The 16,885-nt window shown below is 47.1% G+C and overlaps 1 protein-coding gene across 15 annotated transcripts in view; it reads left to right on the forward strand.

The window, feature by feature from the left end:
- The window catches only part of kif20ba (kinesin family member 20Ba), a 39,715-nt gene that overhangs the window by 11,173 nt on the left and 11,657 nt on the right, over positions 1-16,885 (forward strand). For 9 of the 15 annotated variants that reach the window (XM_090201833.1, XM_090201820.1, XM_090201819.1 and 6 more), the window contains exons 20-28: positions 617-738; positions 817-866; positions 3,667-3,792; positions 5,437-5,567; positions 5,916-6,071; positions 6,504-6,680; positions 9,731-9,883; positions 10,098-10,205; positions 12,985-13,182. In XM_090201833.1, the coding sequence (XP_090057959.1) occupies positions 617-738; positions 817-866; positions 3,667-3,792; positions 5,437-5,567; positions 5,916-6,071; positions 6,504-6,680; positions 9,731-9,883; positions 10,098-10,205; positions 12,985-13,182 (1,221 nt within the window). Of the gene's footprint in view, positions 1-616; positions 740-816; positions 867-3,666; positions 3,793-5,436; positions 5,568-5,915; positions 6,072-6,503; positions 6,681-9,730; positions 9,884-10,097; positions 10,206-12,984; positions 13,183-16,885 lie in introns of all 15 variants that reach the window. The other 6 variants (XM_090201825.1, XM_090201827.1, XM_090201826.1 and 3 more) reach the window with 1 other exon arrangement.

Genomic DNA, 16,885 nt, shown 5'->3' on the forward strand with positions numbered 1-16,885 from the left:
TGTATGACTCACTACTAATAATGTATGAATCACTATTAATAATGTATGACTCACTACTAATAATGTAGGACTCACTACTAATAATGTATGAATCACTATTAATAATGTATGACTCACTACTAATAATGTATGAATCACTATTAATAATGTATGACTCACTACTAATAATGTATGAATCACTACTAATAATGTATGAATCACTACTAATAACGTATGAATCACTAATGTATGAATAACTATTAATAATGTATGACTCACTACTAATAATGTATGAATCACTTTTTAAAATGTATAAATCACTATAATAACGTATGAATCACTAACGTATGAATCACTAATAATAAAGTATGATTCACTAATAACGTATGAATCACTATTAATAATGTATGAACCACTATACTAACTTATCTCTCCCTATAATAATATATGAATCACTATAATAACATATGAATCACTATTAATAACGTATGAATCACTATTCATAATGTATGAATCACTATTCATAATGTATGAACCACTATACTAATTTATCTCCCTATAATAATATATGAATCACTATTAATAACGTTTCAATCACTATTAATAACATATCGGCCCTTTTGTTTTCCTACCCAAGATCATCTCCATGCGAGAAGAGGCGAAATCTCTCAAACTTAAACTGCAGGACTTGGAGAAAGTGAAGAAACGGCAGCAGGCAGACCTGGCTAATAAAGACAGGACCATACAGCAACTGAAAACGGTATGTTGTTTAAATCTCGGTTGTTTTACTTTAAATGTGTCCTTGTTGTTGACCGGAGTTTGATCTTTCTCTTTCCGGGAACAGTCTGCTGACGAGAACCTCAAGCTCAATCCGAACGCCTGTAAAGGTACATATAAAGCCTGTTGATCCGTACTGTTCTGCTCTGTATTTCTGTGTGCCATACATAGGCTGTGTTCTTGCCTACTACTTAGTAAAATGACATACTGTGTATTTATTGTCCTACATACTGTTTGGTTCAAATGTATGCAGTAAGCAACACATATCAACATACTAGACTCCTCCCACACTGAGAATGTATCATCTAATACTAGACTCCTCCCACGCTGAGAATGTATACTCTAATACTAGACTCCTCCCACACTGAGAATGTATCATCTAATACTAGACTCCTCCCACACTGAGAATGTATACTCTAATACTAGACTCCTCCCACACTGAGAATGTATCATCTAATACTAGACTCCTCCTACACTGAGAATGTATAATCTAATACTAGACTCCTCCCACACTGAGAATGTATAATCTAATACTAGACTCCTCCCACACTGAGAATGTATACTCTAATACTAGACTCCTCCCACACTGAGAATGTATAATCTAATACTAGACTCACCCCATTCTGAGAATGTATAATCTAATACTAGACTCCTCCTACACTGAGAATGTGTAATCTAATACTAGACTCCTCCCACACTGAGAATGTATAATCTAATACTAGACTCCTCCCACACTGAGAATGTATAATCTAATACTAGACTCCTCCCACACTGAGAATGTATCATCTAATACTAGACTCCTCCCACACTGAGAATGTATACTCTAATACTAGACTCCTCCCACACTGAGAATGTATAATCTAATACTAGACTCACCCCATTCTGAGAATGTATAATCTAATACTAGACTCCTCCTACACTGAGAATGTATAATCTAATACTAGACTCCTCCCACACTGAGAATGTGTAATCTAATACTAGACTCCTCCCACACTGAGAATGTATAATCTAATACTAGACTCCCCCATACTGAGAATGTATAATCTAATACTAGACTCCTCCCACACTGAGAATGTATAATCTAATACTAGACTCCTCCCACACTGAGAATGTATCATCTAATACTAGACTCCTCCCACACTGAGAATGTATCATCTAATACTAGACTCCTCCCACACTGAGAATGTATCATCTAATACTAGACTCCTCCCACACTGAGAATGTGTAATCTAATACTAGACTCCCCCATACTGAGAATGTGTAATCTAATACTCCCCCATACTGAGAATGTATAATCTAATACTAGACTCCCCCATACTGAGAATGTATAATCTAATACTAGACTCCCCCCATACTGAGAATGTGTAATCTAATACTAGACTCCCCCATACTGAGAATTTATAATCTAATACTAGACTCCCCCATACTGAGAATGTATAATCTAATACTAGACTCCCCCATACTGAGAATGTATAATCTAATACTAGACTCCCCCATACTGAGAATGTATAATCTAATACTAGACTCCCCCATACTGAGAATGTATAATCTAATACTAGACTCACCCCATACTGAGAATGTATAATCTAATACTAGACTCCCCCATACTGAGAATGTATAATCTAATACTAGACTCCCCCATACTGAGAATGTATAATCTAATACTAGACTCACCCATACTGAGAATGTGTAATCTAATACTAGACTCCCCCATACTGAGAATGTATAATCTAATACTAGACTCACCCATACTGAGAATGTATAATCTAATACTAGACTCACCCATAATGAGAATGTGTAATCTAATACTAGACTCCCCCATACTGAGAATGTGAAATCTAATACTAGACTCCCCCATACTGAGAATGTGAAATCTAATACTAGGCTCCCCCATACTGAGAATGTGAAATCTAATACTAGGCTCCCCCCATACTGAGAATGTAGAATCTAATACTAGACTCCCCCATACTGAGAATGTGTAATCTAATACTGGACTCAAAAATACTGAGAATGTAGAATCTAATACTAGACTCCCCCCATACTGAGAATGTAGAATCTAATACTAGACTCACCCATACTGAGAATGTAGAATCTAATACTAGACTCACCCATACTGAGAATGTATAATCTAATACTAGACTCACCCCATACTGAGAATGTATAATCTAATACTAGACTCACCCCATACTGAGAATGTATAATCTAATACTAGACTCACCCATACTGAGAATGTATAATCTAATACTAGACTCACCCCGTACTGAGAATGTATAATCTAATACAATACTCAAACATACTGAGAATGTGTAATCTAATACTAGACTCCCCCATAATGAGAATGTATAGTCTAATACGGGCTGCTCTTCTCTCTGTCCTGTAATCATAGAGTTGGGCTGCTCTTCTCTCTGTCCTGTAATCATGGAGTTGGGCTGCTCTTCTCTCTGTCCTGTAATCATGGAGTTAGGCTGCTCTTCTCTCTGTCCTGTAATCATGGAGTTAGGCTGCTCTTCTCTCTGTCCTGTAATCATGGAGTTGGGCTGCTCTTCTCTCTGTCCTGTAATCATGGAGTTGGGCTGCTCTTCTCTATTTTTAATTTAAATGTAACCTTTTATTTAACTAGGCAATTCAGCTAAGAACAAATTCTTATTTACAATGACGGCCTACCCCGGTCAAACCCGGACGACGCTGAGCCAATTGTGCGCCACCCTATGGGACTCCCAATCACGGCCGGTTGTAATACATCCTGAATTTGAACCAGGGTGTCTGTAGTGACGCCTCTTGCATTGAGATGCAGTTCCTTAGACCGCTGCGCCACTCAGGAGACACAAAATGTATCTCTGTCTTGTATTCATGGGGTTAGGCTGCTCTTATCTCTGTCGTGTATTCATGGGGTTCATTGTGCTTCCCCAGACCTTCAGGCTAAGGAGCGTATGATGGAGGACATGCGTCTGGCTCTGATTGAACAGGAGGATACCCAGACCCAACAGGAGCTGGTGTTAGAGGCCAAACTGGATGAGATTGACGCCCTCGTTGAAGGTGGGATTATTTCAAGATGTAGTTTTCCATTATGGTGTATATTTGGTGTTTTAAGTTTATTTATTAGTTAGCTTTTCATAGCCGATCATTCAGAGTTAGAGACAGTAGGTGCGTTAGAGTCCAAATCAGCAGGTCTGGGACAAGGTAGCACATCCTGTGAACAGGTCAGGGTTCCATAGCCGCAGGAAGAACAATTGAAGCTGGAGCAGCAGCATGACCAGGTGGACTGGGGACAGCAATGAGTCATCCGGCCAGGTGGTCCTGAGGCATGGTCCTAGGGCTGAGAGAGAGAGAGATCCTAAAACGGAACCTTGAGGAACACTGAAATTTACAGTTGATTTGTCAGAACCAGGCCAGAACTTGTCCGTGTAGACCAATTTGGGTTTCCAATCTCTCCAAAAGAATGTGGTGATCGATGGTATCAAAAGCAGCACTAAGGTCTAGGAGCACGAGGGCAGATGCAGAGCCTTGGTAATTTACCACCTTCACGAGTGCAGTCTCAGTGCTATGATGGTGTCTGCCGCTGAAAAACATCCCCACAGCATGATGCTGCCACCACCATGCTTCACCGTAGGGAGGGTGCCAGGTTTCCGCCAGACGTGACGCTTGGCATTCAGGTCACAGAGTTAAATCTTGGTTTCATCAGACCAGAGAATCTTGTTTCTCATGGTCTGAGAGTCCTTTAGGTGCTTTTTGGCAAACTCCAAGTGGGCTGTCATGTGCCTTTTACTGAGGAGTGAATTCCATCTGACCTCTACCATAAAGGCCTGATTGGTGGAGTGCTGCAGAGATGGTTGTCCTTCTGGCATCTCCACCGAGGAACTCTGGAGCTCTGTCAGAGTGACCACTGTGTTCTTGGGGACCTTCAATGCTGCAGAAATTGTTTGCTACCTTTCCCCAAATCTGTGCCTCGACACAATCCTGTCTCGGAGCTCTAAGGACAATTCCTTCAACCTCATGGCTTGTTTTTTTTGCACTGACATGCACTGTCAACTGTGGGACCTTATATAGACAGGTGTGTGCATTTCCAAATAATGTCCAATCAATTTAATTTACCACAGGTGCACTCCAATCACAGTTGTAGAAACATCTCAAGGACCATCAATGGAAACAGGATGCACTCTTGAGTTCAATTTCGAGTCTCATTGCAAATGGTCTGAATACTTATGTCAATAAGGCATTTCTTCTTTTTTCTTAATGAATTTGCAAAAAAAAATCTAAATCGTTTTTCGGTTTGTCATGATGAGGTATTGTGTGTAGATTAGATTGATGAGGAACATTTATTTCTTTAATCCATTTTAGAGTAAGGCTATAACGTAACAAAATGTGGAAAAAGGGGGAAGGGGTCTGAATACTTTTCCAATGCACTGTAAATATGCGTGTCAATGTATTTGAAGTACTCTAAATAATATTTCACCCCAGATCTGAATGCCGTCGGCGCTGGGCTCGACTGAGATTGACATTGTCTTGAATGTATTGAGGCTCTTCTCACAGCCAAAGGAAGGGGGTGCAACTCAATATTAGGAAGGTGTTCCTAATGTTCTGATACTCGGTATATACAAAACATAGAATGGTAAGTACAACTGAACATGGTGATAGTACTCAAGTGGTGTTGTTGTTTTTTTTGTCGTCCCCCCCCCACAGAGGTGGATAAACTGAAAGGACTGTTACGTTACCAAGACAGCGGGAAAGACACTGGAGCCCTGAGAGACAGCCAATCGGACGAGGCCAAGCTAGCCATACAGGAAGCAGTTCAGGCTCAAGTGACCTTGAAGGTGGACATCTCAATATGTGACTCACCACCTGGATTTGGTCTTATGTAGCCAAATTTGAAATAGTGTTTTTTTTTATTTTTTTTAATTACATTGGATAAAAGTAGAGATTCAGAGCTACAAAATGGTATATCATAAACTGCATTTTTGAGGAACAACGAAAAAGCAATTCTGCTTTGAAAGATGAACTTCACTCTCCTATGAAGTCGCGACATACGCCTAGTTTCCTGAAACGGGTCACACACGTAGTTGTTGATAGTGTGTATTTTCTCTGTTAATTTTTTTTTTACCTTGGATTAGTCGGTGCGTGTAAGTGTACTTCCAAGTATAAGTAATCACGTGTGTTTCTAGCTGTGTACTGAGAAACACCAAGCTGACAAGAGGAAGTGGCTCGAAGAGAAGACGGTTCTGATCCGGCTGGCCAAGGAGGCCGAGGATAAGAGGAACCAGGAGATGAGGAAGTTTGCAGACGGCCGTAAGCGTCACGCCAAGCAGCAAGCCCAAGTGGTAAAACAACTCCCCCCCCCCCCCCCCCCCCCCCAGCTGTTCCACATATGAACTAATTCCACAGTTATCAAACCTAATTCAATTAATCATCAAGCCCAAGTGGTAAAACAACTCTTCCCCCCCCCCCCCCCGGGGACCCCCAGCCGTTCCACATATGAACTAATTCCACAGTTATCAAACCTGATTCAACTAATCATCAAGCCCTTTACAAGGTGAATCAGGTGAGCTAGTTCAACAACATTGTGAAACGTCTGGGGATCCCCTAGGGGAGGTTTTCCTTGGAATAAAAGCTACAATACCCTCTACAGACAGAGCCTACAAAGGCTGCATTTACACAGATCAGATCTTTTGTAATTGGTTAAAGATAATTGGTTTAAAAGGTCAGAATTGGGCTGCCTGTGTAAATGCAAACCACTGTCTGTTACCCTGTAGGAAGGTCTGGTGGCCCAGCTCAGTGAGAAGGAGCAGGACCTACTGAAGTGGAGGAAAGAGAGGGACTCCCTGGTGACAGCTCTGGAGGTCCAGCTAACCAAACTCCTCTCCAGCAACGCAGACAAGGATGAACAGATAGCCAGTCTCCGCTGCCACGCCTCCTCTCAGCCAGCAGAGGTCAGTTCAAACACGCGTTGGACTGTTTAGTCGGTTGGGACTTGGCAGACTATTTTCCTTTGGAACAAATGAGCTCTGTTAACTCCCCCAGTCCCAAAACCCCAACAGAAATGGGCTTTTCATTTATCTGACTGTCATTTATCTCCATGTCCAGCCATTATATTAAGTGTTTTAACATGTTGTTTTCAGGCAAGCAGGGCTACAAGTAGAACACATAACACTTTGACAAACCGTTGCATTCATGTTTTTAAAAAAATAATAATAATCAAATCAAATGTATTTATAAAGCCCTTCGTACATCAACTGATATCTCAAAGTGCTGTACAGAAACCCAGCCTAAAACCCCAAACAGAGAGAAAGAGAGAATTAGAGAGAGCATACTTAAATTCACACAGGACACCGGATAAGACAGGAGAAGTACTCCAGATATAACAGACTGACCCTAGCCCACCGACACATAAACTCCTGCAGCATAAATACTGGAGGCTGAGACAGGAGGGGTCAGGAGACACTGTAGCCCCATAATTTTAAAAATGTAATTAAAAAAATAAGGACTGCCAAAGCAGAAAACCTGATAAAATGTATTTGTATTTATGGGGGTCCAATACATTCATAACAGATTTCACAATATATTAAGTGTGTGTCCTCAGTCTACTACCACATATCTATAACACCATATTCATGTGTACATGTGTGCATAGTGCATATGTTATCTTGTGTTTGTATACGTGTCTATGTGTGTGTGTGTGTGTGTGTGTCATTAATATTTTCTACATTGTAGAATAATAGTGAAGACATCGACACTATAAAATAACACATATGGAATCATGTAGTAACCAAAAAAGTGTTAAACAATGTAGAAAATACTAAAATTAAATAAAAACCCTGGAATGAGTGGGTATTCTAAAACTTTAGACTGGTACTGTATGTGGCAGGGTCTACTGTACAGACTGGTACTGTATGTGGCAGGGTCTACTGTACAGACGGGTACTGTATGTGGCAGGGTCTACTGTTACAGACTGGTACTGTATGTGGCAGGGTCTACTGTTACAGACTGGTACTGTATGTGGCATGGTCTACTGTACAGACTGGTACTGTATGTGGCAGGGTCTACTGTACAGACTGGTACTATATGTGGCAGGGTCTACTGTACAGACTGGTACTGTATGTGGCAGGGTCTACTGTACAGACTGGTACTGTATGTGGCAGGGTCTACTGTACAGACTGGTACTGTATGTGGCAGGGTCTACTGTACAGACTGGTACTGTATGTGGCAGGGTCTACTGTACAGACTGGTACTGTATGTGGCAGGGTCTACTGTACAGACTGGTACTGTATGTGGCAGGGTCTACTGTTACAGACTGGTACTGTATGTGGCAGGGTCTACTGTTACAGACTGGTACTGTATGTGGCAGGGTCTACTGTACAGACTGGTACTGTATGTGGCATGGTCTACTGTACAGACTGGTACTGTATGTGGCAGGGTCTACTGTACAGACTGGTACTGTATGTGGCAGGGTCTACTGTACAGACTGGTACTGTATGTGGCAGGGTCTACTGTACAGACTGGTACTGTATGTGGCAGGGTCTACTGTACAGACTGGTACTGTATGTGGCAGGGTCTACTGTACAGACTGGTACTGTATGTGGCAGGGTCTACTGTATAGACTGGTACTGTATGTGGCAGGGTCTACTGTACAGACTGGTACTGTATGTGGCAGGGTCTACTGTACAGACTGGTACTGTATGTGGCATGGTCTACTGTTACAGACTGGTACTGTATGTGGCAGGGTCTACTGTACAGACTGGTACTGTATGTGGCAGGGTCTACTGTACAGACTGGTACTGTATGTGGCAGGGTCTACTGTTACAGACTGGTACTGTATGTGGCAGGGTCTACTGTACAGACTGGTACTGTATGTGGCAGGGTCTACTGTTACAGACTGGTACTGTATGTGGCAGGGTCTACTGTTACAGACTGGTACTGTATGTGGCAGGGTCTACTGTACAGACTGGTACTGTATGTGGCAGGGTCTACTGTTACAGACTGGTACTGTATGTGGCATGGTCTACTGTTACAGACTGGTACTGTATGTGGCAGGGTCTACTGTACAGACTGGTACTGTATGTGGCATGGTCTACTGTTACAGACTGGTACTGTATGTGGCAGGGTCTACTGTTACAGACTGGTACTGTATGTGGCAGGGTCTACTGTACAGACTGGTACTGTATGTGGCAGGGTCTACTGTACAGACTGGTACTGTATGTGGCAGGGTCTACTGTTACAGACTGGTACTGTATGTGGCAGGGTCTACTGTACAGACTGGTACTGTATGTGGCAGGGTCTACTGTTACAGACTGGTACTGTATGTGGCAGGGTCTACTGTTACAGACTGGTACTGTATGTGGCAGGGTCTACTGTTACAGACTGGTACTGTATGTGGCATGGTCTACTGTTACAGACTGGTACTGTATGTGGCAGGGTCTACTGTACAGACTGGTACTGTATGTGGCATGGTCTACTGTTACAGACTGGACCTGTACATTATCAAGCATTTCACATGTTATCCAGATAGTGACTGTTAGCACTTGATGGTCTATAGCAGCTTCCCACCAGAATGGACTTTAGGTGAGGCAGAGGAACCTGAAGCCAACATTACTTCAACAGTATTTAATATGAATATCCAATACAGGAAGTTGGTGGCACCTTAACTGGGGAGAACGGGCTCGTGGTAATGGCTGGAGCGGTATCTGTGGAATGGTATCAAACACATGGTTTCCATGGGTTGGATGCCATTCCATTCACTCCTTTCCAGCTATTATTATGAGCCGTCCTCCCCTCGGCAGCCTCCACTGATATCCAACTAGTCCGTGACAACTGTGTGGAGTTTGGAGTCTTTGACAGCAAAGGGACCATGTTGATAGATAGCATTATTGGTCCCCTGTTTCCTTACTCTTGTATCCTTCCCCCTCCCCCAGAGGGACCATGTTGATAGATAGCATTATTGGTCCCCTGTTTCCTTACTGTTGTATCCTCCCCCCTCCCCCAGGGGGACCATGGCCAGGTGGAGGTAGTGGAGCTGCAGGGCCTTCTGTCTGACAGAGACACTGAGATTCTTAACCTGAAGGAACAATTGAAAACTGCATTCAAAGCCAGCAGCGATGCCTCGGTCCCTACTAAACACAGAGAGACAGCCAATCAGGTGAGGGAGCAGTCCTCCTTCATAACGAATAAAATCTTAAGTTTATTGGTCTCGTGCAAGGGATACAGGGTGTAAACAGTACAGTGAAACGCTTACTTGCAAGCTCTCCTCAACAGTGCAGTACACATTATCCAAAAATATAACATTGTATTCAATCCCCTATCCATATGTAGTATGTTGGTCTTGTTAATACAATGGATGTTGTTCATGATAGCTCTCACAGACTGAAGCAGAGGAGTGCCCTTCCAAAGTCCGTGAGAGGACTCTCCATGACAACGGTCAACTAGTACGCGACGTAAAGACGTCGAAGAGGACCAGTCAGGTAATCTCCTTTAGACATCTCCTAAAATGTTTCAATCTCTCCGGTTTAACGCGTCTGTGCGTAACAAAACGTCAGTTTGGCATAGAGGAAGTATGTCACTTCTCTATCCGCCTGTTGCTCACGTCCCTCCGACAAAATAGTAGCTATCGAGATGGAGTTCACTGAGGTAATTTTTTTTTTTTAATGAGTGCATTTTACAAGTGGCTAGTTCGCATCAACTACCTTCGCTAAAACCACTGCAAATGTTTAGCCTGCAAACCTTGGTTTCGAGTTGCGACGTTCTGGCATGTCTGCCTCGTGGTTTGTTGGGAGTCACTGCTGTTGCCTAGGGGGTCGGGTTTCCAAGGCTAGGTTGTCATCTGCGTGTCTGCCTCGTGGTTTGTTGGGAGTCACTGCTGTTGCCTAGGGGTTCCGGTTTCCAAGGCTAGGTTCTCATCTGCATGTCTGCCTCGTGGTTTGTTGGGAGTCACTGCTGTTGCCTAGGGGGTCGGGTTTCCAAGGCTAGGTTCTCATCTGCATGTCTGCCTCGTGGTTTGTTGGGAGTCACTGCTGTTGCCTAGGGGGTCAGGTTTCCAAGGCTAGGTTCTCATCTGCATGTCTGCCTCGTGGTTTGTTGGGAGTCACTGCTGTTGCCTAGGGGGTCGGGTTTCCAAGGCTAGGTTGTCATCTGCATGTCTGCCTCGTGGTTTGTTGGGAGTCACTGCTGTTGCCTAGGGGGTCGGGTTTCCAAGGCTAGGTTCTCCTCTGCATGTCTGCCTCGTGGTTTGTTGGGAGTCACTGCTGTTGCCTAGGGGGTCGGGTTTCCAAGGCTAGGTTCTCATCTGCATGTCTGCCTCGTGGTTTGTTGGGAGTCACTGCTGTTGCCTAGGGGTTCCGGTTTCCAAGGCTAGGTTGTCATCTGCATGTCTGCCTCGTGGTTTGTTGGGAGTCACTGCTGTTGCCTAGGGGTTCCGGTTTCCAAGGCTAGGTTCTCATCTACATGTCTGCCTCGTGGTTTGTTGGGAGTCACTGCTGTTGCCTAGGGGGTCAGGTTTCCAAGGCTAGGTTCTCATCTGCATGTCTGCCTCGTGGTTTGTTTGGGAGTCACTGCTGTTGCCTAGGGGGTCGGGTTTCCAAGGCTAGGTTCTCATCTGCATGTCTGCCTCGTGGTTTGTTTGGGAGTCACTGCTGTTGCCTAGGGGTTCCGGTTTCCAAGGCTAGGTTCTCATCTGCATGTCTGCCTCGTGGTTTGTTGGGAGTCGCTGCTGTTGCCTAGGGGGTCGGGTTTCCAAGGCTAGGTTCTCATCTGCATGTCTGCCTCGTGGTTTGTTGGGAGTCACTGCTGTTGCCTAGGGGGTCGGGTTTCCAAGGCTAGGTTGTCATCTGCGTGTCTGCCTCGTGGTTTGTTGGGAGTCACTGCTGTTGCCTAGGGGGTCGGGTTTCCAAGGCTAGGTTGTCATCTGCGTGTCTGCCTCGTGGTTTGTTGGGAGTCACTGCTGTTGCCTAGGGGGTCGGGTTTCCAAGGCTAGGTTGTCATCTGCATGTCTGCCTCGTGGTTTGTTGGGAGTCACTGCTGTTGCCTAGGGGGTCGGGTTTCCAAGGCTAGGTTGTCATCTGCATGTCTGCCTCGTGGTTTGTTGGGAGTCACTGCTGTTGCCTAGGGGTTCCGGTTTCCAAGGCTAGGTTCTCATCTGCATGTCTGCCTCGTGGTTTGTTGGGAGTCACTGCTGTTGCCTAGGGGTTCCGGTTTCCAAGGCTAGGTTCTCATCTGCATGTCTGCCTCGTGGTTTGTTGGGAGTCACTGCTGTTGCCTAGGGGGTCGGGTTTCCAAGGCTAGGTTCTCATCTGCATGTCTGCCTCGTGGTTTGTTGGGAGTCACTGCTGTTGCCTAGGGGGTCGGGTTTCCAAGGCTAGGTTCTCATCTACATGTCTGCCGCGTGGTTTGTTGGGAGTCACTGCTGTTGCCTAGGGGGTCGGGTTTCCAAGGCTAGGTTGTCATCTGCATGTCTTATGTCAATTAGCGCCACGTCCGTCTTGCTCTGATGGAACTGACTAGTAGGTTAACCCAACTGACTAGTAGGTTAACCCAACTGACTAGTAGGTTAACCCAACTGACTAGTCACTCCTGTAGGTTAACCCAAATGACTAGACACTCCTGTAGGTTAACCCAACTGACTAGACACTCCTGTAGGTTAACCCAACTGACTAGTCACTCCTGTAGGTTAACCCAACTGACTAGTCACTCCTGTAGGTTAACCCAACTGACTAGTAGGTTAACCCAACTGACTAGTCACTCCTGTAGGTTAACCCAAATGACCTGACCCTCCTGTAGGTTAACCCAACTGACTAGTAGGTTAACCAAACTGACTAGACATGCCTGTAGGTTAACCCAACTGACTAGTCACTCCTGTAGGTTAACCCAACTGACTAGTAGGTTAACCCAACTGACTAGTCACTCCTGTAGGTTAACCCAACTGACTAGACACTCCTGTAGGTTAACCCAACTGACTAGTAGGTTAACCCAACTGACTAGTAGGTTAACCCAACTGACTAGTAGGTTAACCCAACTGACTAGTAGGTTAACCCAACTGACTAGTAGGTTAACCCAACTAACTAGTCACTCCTGTAGGTTAACCCAACTAACTAGTCACTCCTGTAGGTTAACCCAACTGACTAGACACTCCTGTAGGTTAACCCAACTGACTAGTCACTCCTGTAGGTTAACCCAACTGACTAGACACTCCTGTAGGTTAACTCACCGTCACTGTCATCCTGTGTACCCCTGCCTGTCTGTCTGTAGGGGTCTGGGGGCTACCCGTCGGTGCTAGACTCCTCAGAGATCTCCACAGAAGGAGGCAGGACCAGCCGCTTCCCCAAGCCTGAGCTCGAGATCTCCTTCAGCCCGCTGCAGCCCAACAGGATGGCCCTGAAACGCCAGGGAGGGGCTGTGGTCAACGTCAAAATCACCCGCAAGAGGAAGAGCTCTGAGATCGACAAGGTAGACCGTGTTCACTTGCAGTGAGGTCACGTACTGTAGGTTCAGCCCAGGGTACAACTGTGTGGTCCTTCCGCCACTGCAGACCCTGTCCATCTTGCCATTCGGGTGGTGGTCTCTCTCCTGTCAGTCATCTTAAATACATTTTACAGAGAGAGCATTAGTACTGCAACAGTTCTGTTATCCCATGTCCAAAGTCAGGAGTCACCCACCTAACTAATTGCAATGGCATAAGAAACCATGCAAGAAGCAAACATGTTTAAATAGCCCCAGATAAGCCATAATGAAGTGTTAATTAGGTTCATCTGAAGAGCAAGTTGTACAACATATTAATAGTTTACTGCTCCCATCTTACGTTATGCATTGAACTGAAAGGCTTGTGCCTCTTTTTTATGGAAGTAAATTAGTTTCCTATTACATGTGGTGGGATCTAACACACGCACGGTTGTTGTGTGAATATAATGAGTCGATGTAGTGTAGGGTCTCTGCTGCAGTTACGTAGGAGGAGGAGGGGTGGTCTCTGCTGCAGTTACGTAGGAGGAGGCGTGGTCTCTGCTGCAGCGGCGTAGGAGGAGGAGGCGTGGTCTCTGCTGCAGCGGCGTAGGAGGAGGCGTGGTCTCTGCTGCAGCAGCGTAGGAGGAGGCGTGGTCTCTGCTGCAGCGTAGGGGGAGGCGTGGTCTCTGCTGCAGCAGCGTAGGAGGAGGAGGCGTGGTCTCTGCTGCAGCGGCGTAGGAGGAGGAGGCGTGGTCTCTGCTGCAGTGACGTAGGAGGAGGCGTGGTCTCTGCTGCAGCGGCGTAGGAGGAGGCGTGGTCTCTGCTGCAGCGTAGGGGGAGGCGTGGTCTCTGCTGCAGCAGCGTAGGAGGAGGCGTGGTCTCTGCTGCTGCAGCGTAGGAGGAGGCGTGGTCTCTGCAGCGGCGTAGGAGGAGGAGGAGGCGTGGTCTCTGCTGCAGCGTAGGAGGAGGCGTGGTCTCTGCTGCAGCAGCGTAGGAGGAGGCGTGGTCTCTGCTGAAGCGTAGGAGGAGGCGTGGTCTCTGCTGCAGCGGCGTAGGAGGAGGCGGGTCTCTGCTGCAGCGTAGGAGGAGGAGGCGGGTCTCTGCTGCAGTTACGTAGGAGGAGGCGGGTCTGCTGCAGCGTAGGAGGAGGAGGAGGGTCTCTGCTGCAGCGTAGGAGGAGGAGGAGGGTCTCTGCTGCATTGACGTTGGAGGAGGAGGGTCTCTGCTGCAGTCACGTAGGAGGAGGAGGGTCTCTGCTGCAGTGACGGAGGAGGAGGAGGGTCTCTGCTGCAGTGACGGAGGAGGAGGAGGGTCTCTGCTGAAGTGACGGAGGAGGGTCTCTGCTGCAGCGACGTAGGAGGAGGAGGGTCTATGCTGCAGTCACGTAGGAGGAGGGTCTCTGCTGCAGTGACGGAGGAGGAGGAGGGTCTCTGCTGCAGTCACGTAGGAGGAGGGTCTCTGCTGCAGTGACGGAGGAGGAGGAGGGTCTCTGCTGCAGTGACGGAGGAGGAGGGTCTCTGCTGCAGGGACGTAGGAGGAGGAGGAGGGTCTCTGCTGCAGGGACGTAGGAGGAGGAGGAGGGTCTCTGCTGCAGGGACGTAGGAGGAGGAGGAGGGTCTCTGCTGCAGCATAGGAGGAGGAGGAGGAGGGTCTCTGCTGCAGCATAGGAGGAGGGGTGGTCTCTGCTGCAGAGACGTAGGAGGAGGAGGGTCTCTGCTGCAGAGACGTAGGAGGAGGAGGGTCTCTGCTGCAGCGACGTAGGAGGAGGAGGGTCTCTGCTGCAGCGTAGGAGGAGGGGTGGTCTCTGCTGCAGAGACGTAGGAGGAGGAGGGTCTCTGCTGCAGCGTAGGAGGAGGGGTGGTCTCTGCTGCAGAGTGGGAGGAGGGGGGTCTCTGCTGCAGTGACGTAGGAGGAGGGTCTCTGCTGCAGCGTAGGAGGAGGGGTGGTCTCTGCTGCAGAGTGGGAGGAGGGGGTCTCTGCTGCAGTGACGTAGGAGTGAGTAAAGGCTATGGTGCAGTATTAAGTCCATATAGGAGGAGTATTTATGGGGTTAAACCTCTGCAGTTTGAGACTAAAGTAATTCCATTACTGACTGTCCCAGAGGGGGGAGGAGAGACGACGGAGGAGAGGGGAGGAGTGAATCTGCATTGTATTTACGTGAGTCCTCACCTCCCTAAGAAGTTCTGTGGGGAGGAACTGCCTTTAAACATGGCCTGTACTTAAAAATAAAAATATATTTTATTTAATTAAATTAGGCAAGTCAGTTAAGAACAAATATTTACAATGACGTCCTAGGAACAGTGGGTTAACTGCCTTGTTCAATGACAGATTTTTACCTTGTCAGCTCGGGGATTTAATCTAACAACCTTTCGGCTACCTGCCGTCCCTACACTCTAACCACTAGGCTACCTGCCGTCCCTACACTCTAACCACTAGGCTACCTGCCGTCCCTACACTCTAACCACTAGGCTACCCTGCCGTCCCTACACTCTAACCACTAGGCTACCTGCCGTCCCTACACTCTAACCACTAGGTTACCTGCCGTCCCTACACTCTAACCACTAGGCTACCTGCCGTCCCTACACTCTAACCACTAGGCTACCTGCCGTCCCTACACTCTAACCACTAGGCTACCTGCCGTCCCTACACTCTAGCCACTAGGCTACCTGCCGTCCCTACACTCTAGCCACTAGGCTACCTGCCGTCCCTACACTCTAACCACTAGGCTAACCTGCCGTCCCTACACTCTAACCACTAGGCTACCTGCCGTCCCTACACTCTAACCACTAGTCTACCTGCCGTCCCTACACTCTAACCACTAGGCTACCTGCCGTCCCTACACTCTAACCACTAGTCTACCTGCCGCCCATACACTCTAACCACTAGGCTACCTGCCGTCCCTACACTCTAACCACTAGGCTACCTGCCGTCCCTACACTCTAACCACTATGCTACCTGCCGCCCCTACACTCTAACCACTAGGCTACCTGCCGTCCCTACACTCTAACCACTAAGCTACCTGCCGTCCCTACACTCTAACCACTAGGCTACCTGCCGTCCCTACACTCTAACCACTAGGTTACCTGCCGTCCCTACACTCTAACCACTAGGCTACCTGCCGTCCCTACACTCTAACCACTAGGCTACCTGCCGTCCCTACACTCTAACCACTAGGCTACCTGCCGTCCCTACACTCTTACCACTAGGCTACCTGCCGTCCCTACACTCTAACCACTAGGCTACCTGCCGTCCCTACACTCTAACCACTAGCCTACCTGCCGTCCCTACACTCTAACCACTAGGCTACCTGCCGCCCCTACACTCTAACCACTAGGCTACCTGCCGCCCCTACACTCTAACCACTAGGCTACCTGCCGTCCCTACACTCTAACCACTAGTCTACCTGTCGTCCCTACACTCTAACCACTAGGCTACCTGCCATCCCTACACTCTAACCACTAGGTTACCTGACGTCCCTACACTCTAACCACTAGGCAACCTGCCGCCCCTACACTCTAACCACTAGGCTACCTGCCGTCCCTACACTCTAACCACTAGGTTACCTGACGTCCCTACACTCTAACCACTAGGCAACCTGCCGCCCCTACACTCGAACCACTAGTCTACCTGCCGTCCCTACACTCTAACCACTAGTCTACCTGCCGTCCCTAGTTAACAGCACGGTAACTAACTAAAGCCCACACAACACAGC

This window comes from Oncorhynchus mykiss, chromosome 16, assembly GCF_057628025.1.
Source record: "Oncorhynchus mykiss isolate SJ-2025 chromosome 16, ASM5762802v1, whole genome shotgun sequence".
Classification (NCBI taxonomy): domain Eukaryota; kingdom Metazoa; phylum Chordata; class Actinopteri; order Salmoniformes; family Salmonidae; genus Oncorhynchus; species Oncorhynchus mykiss.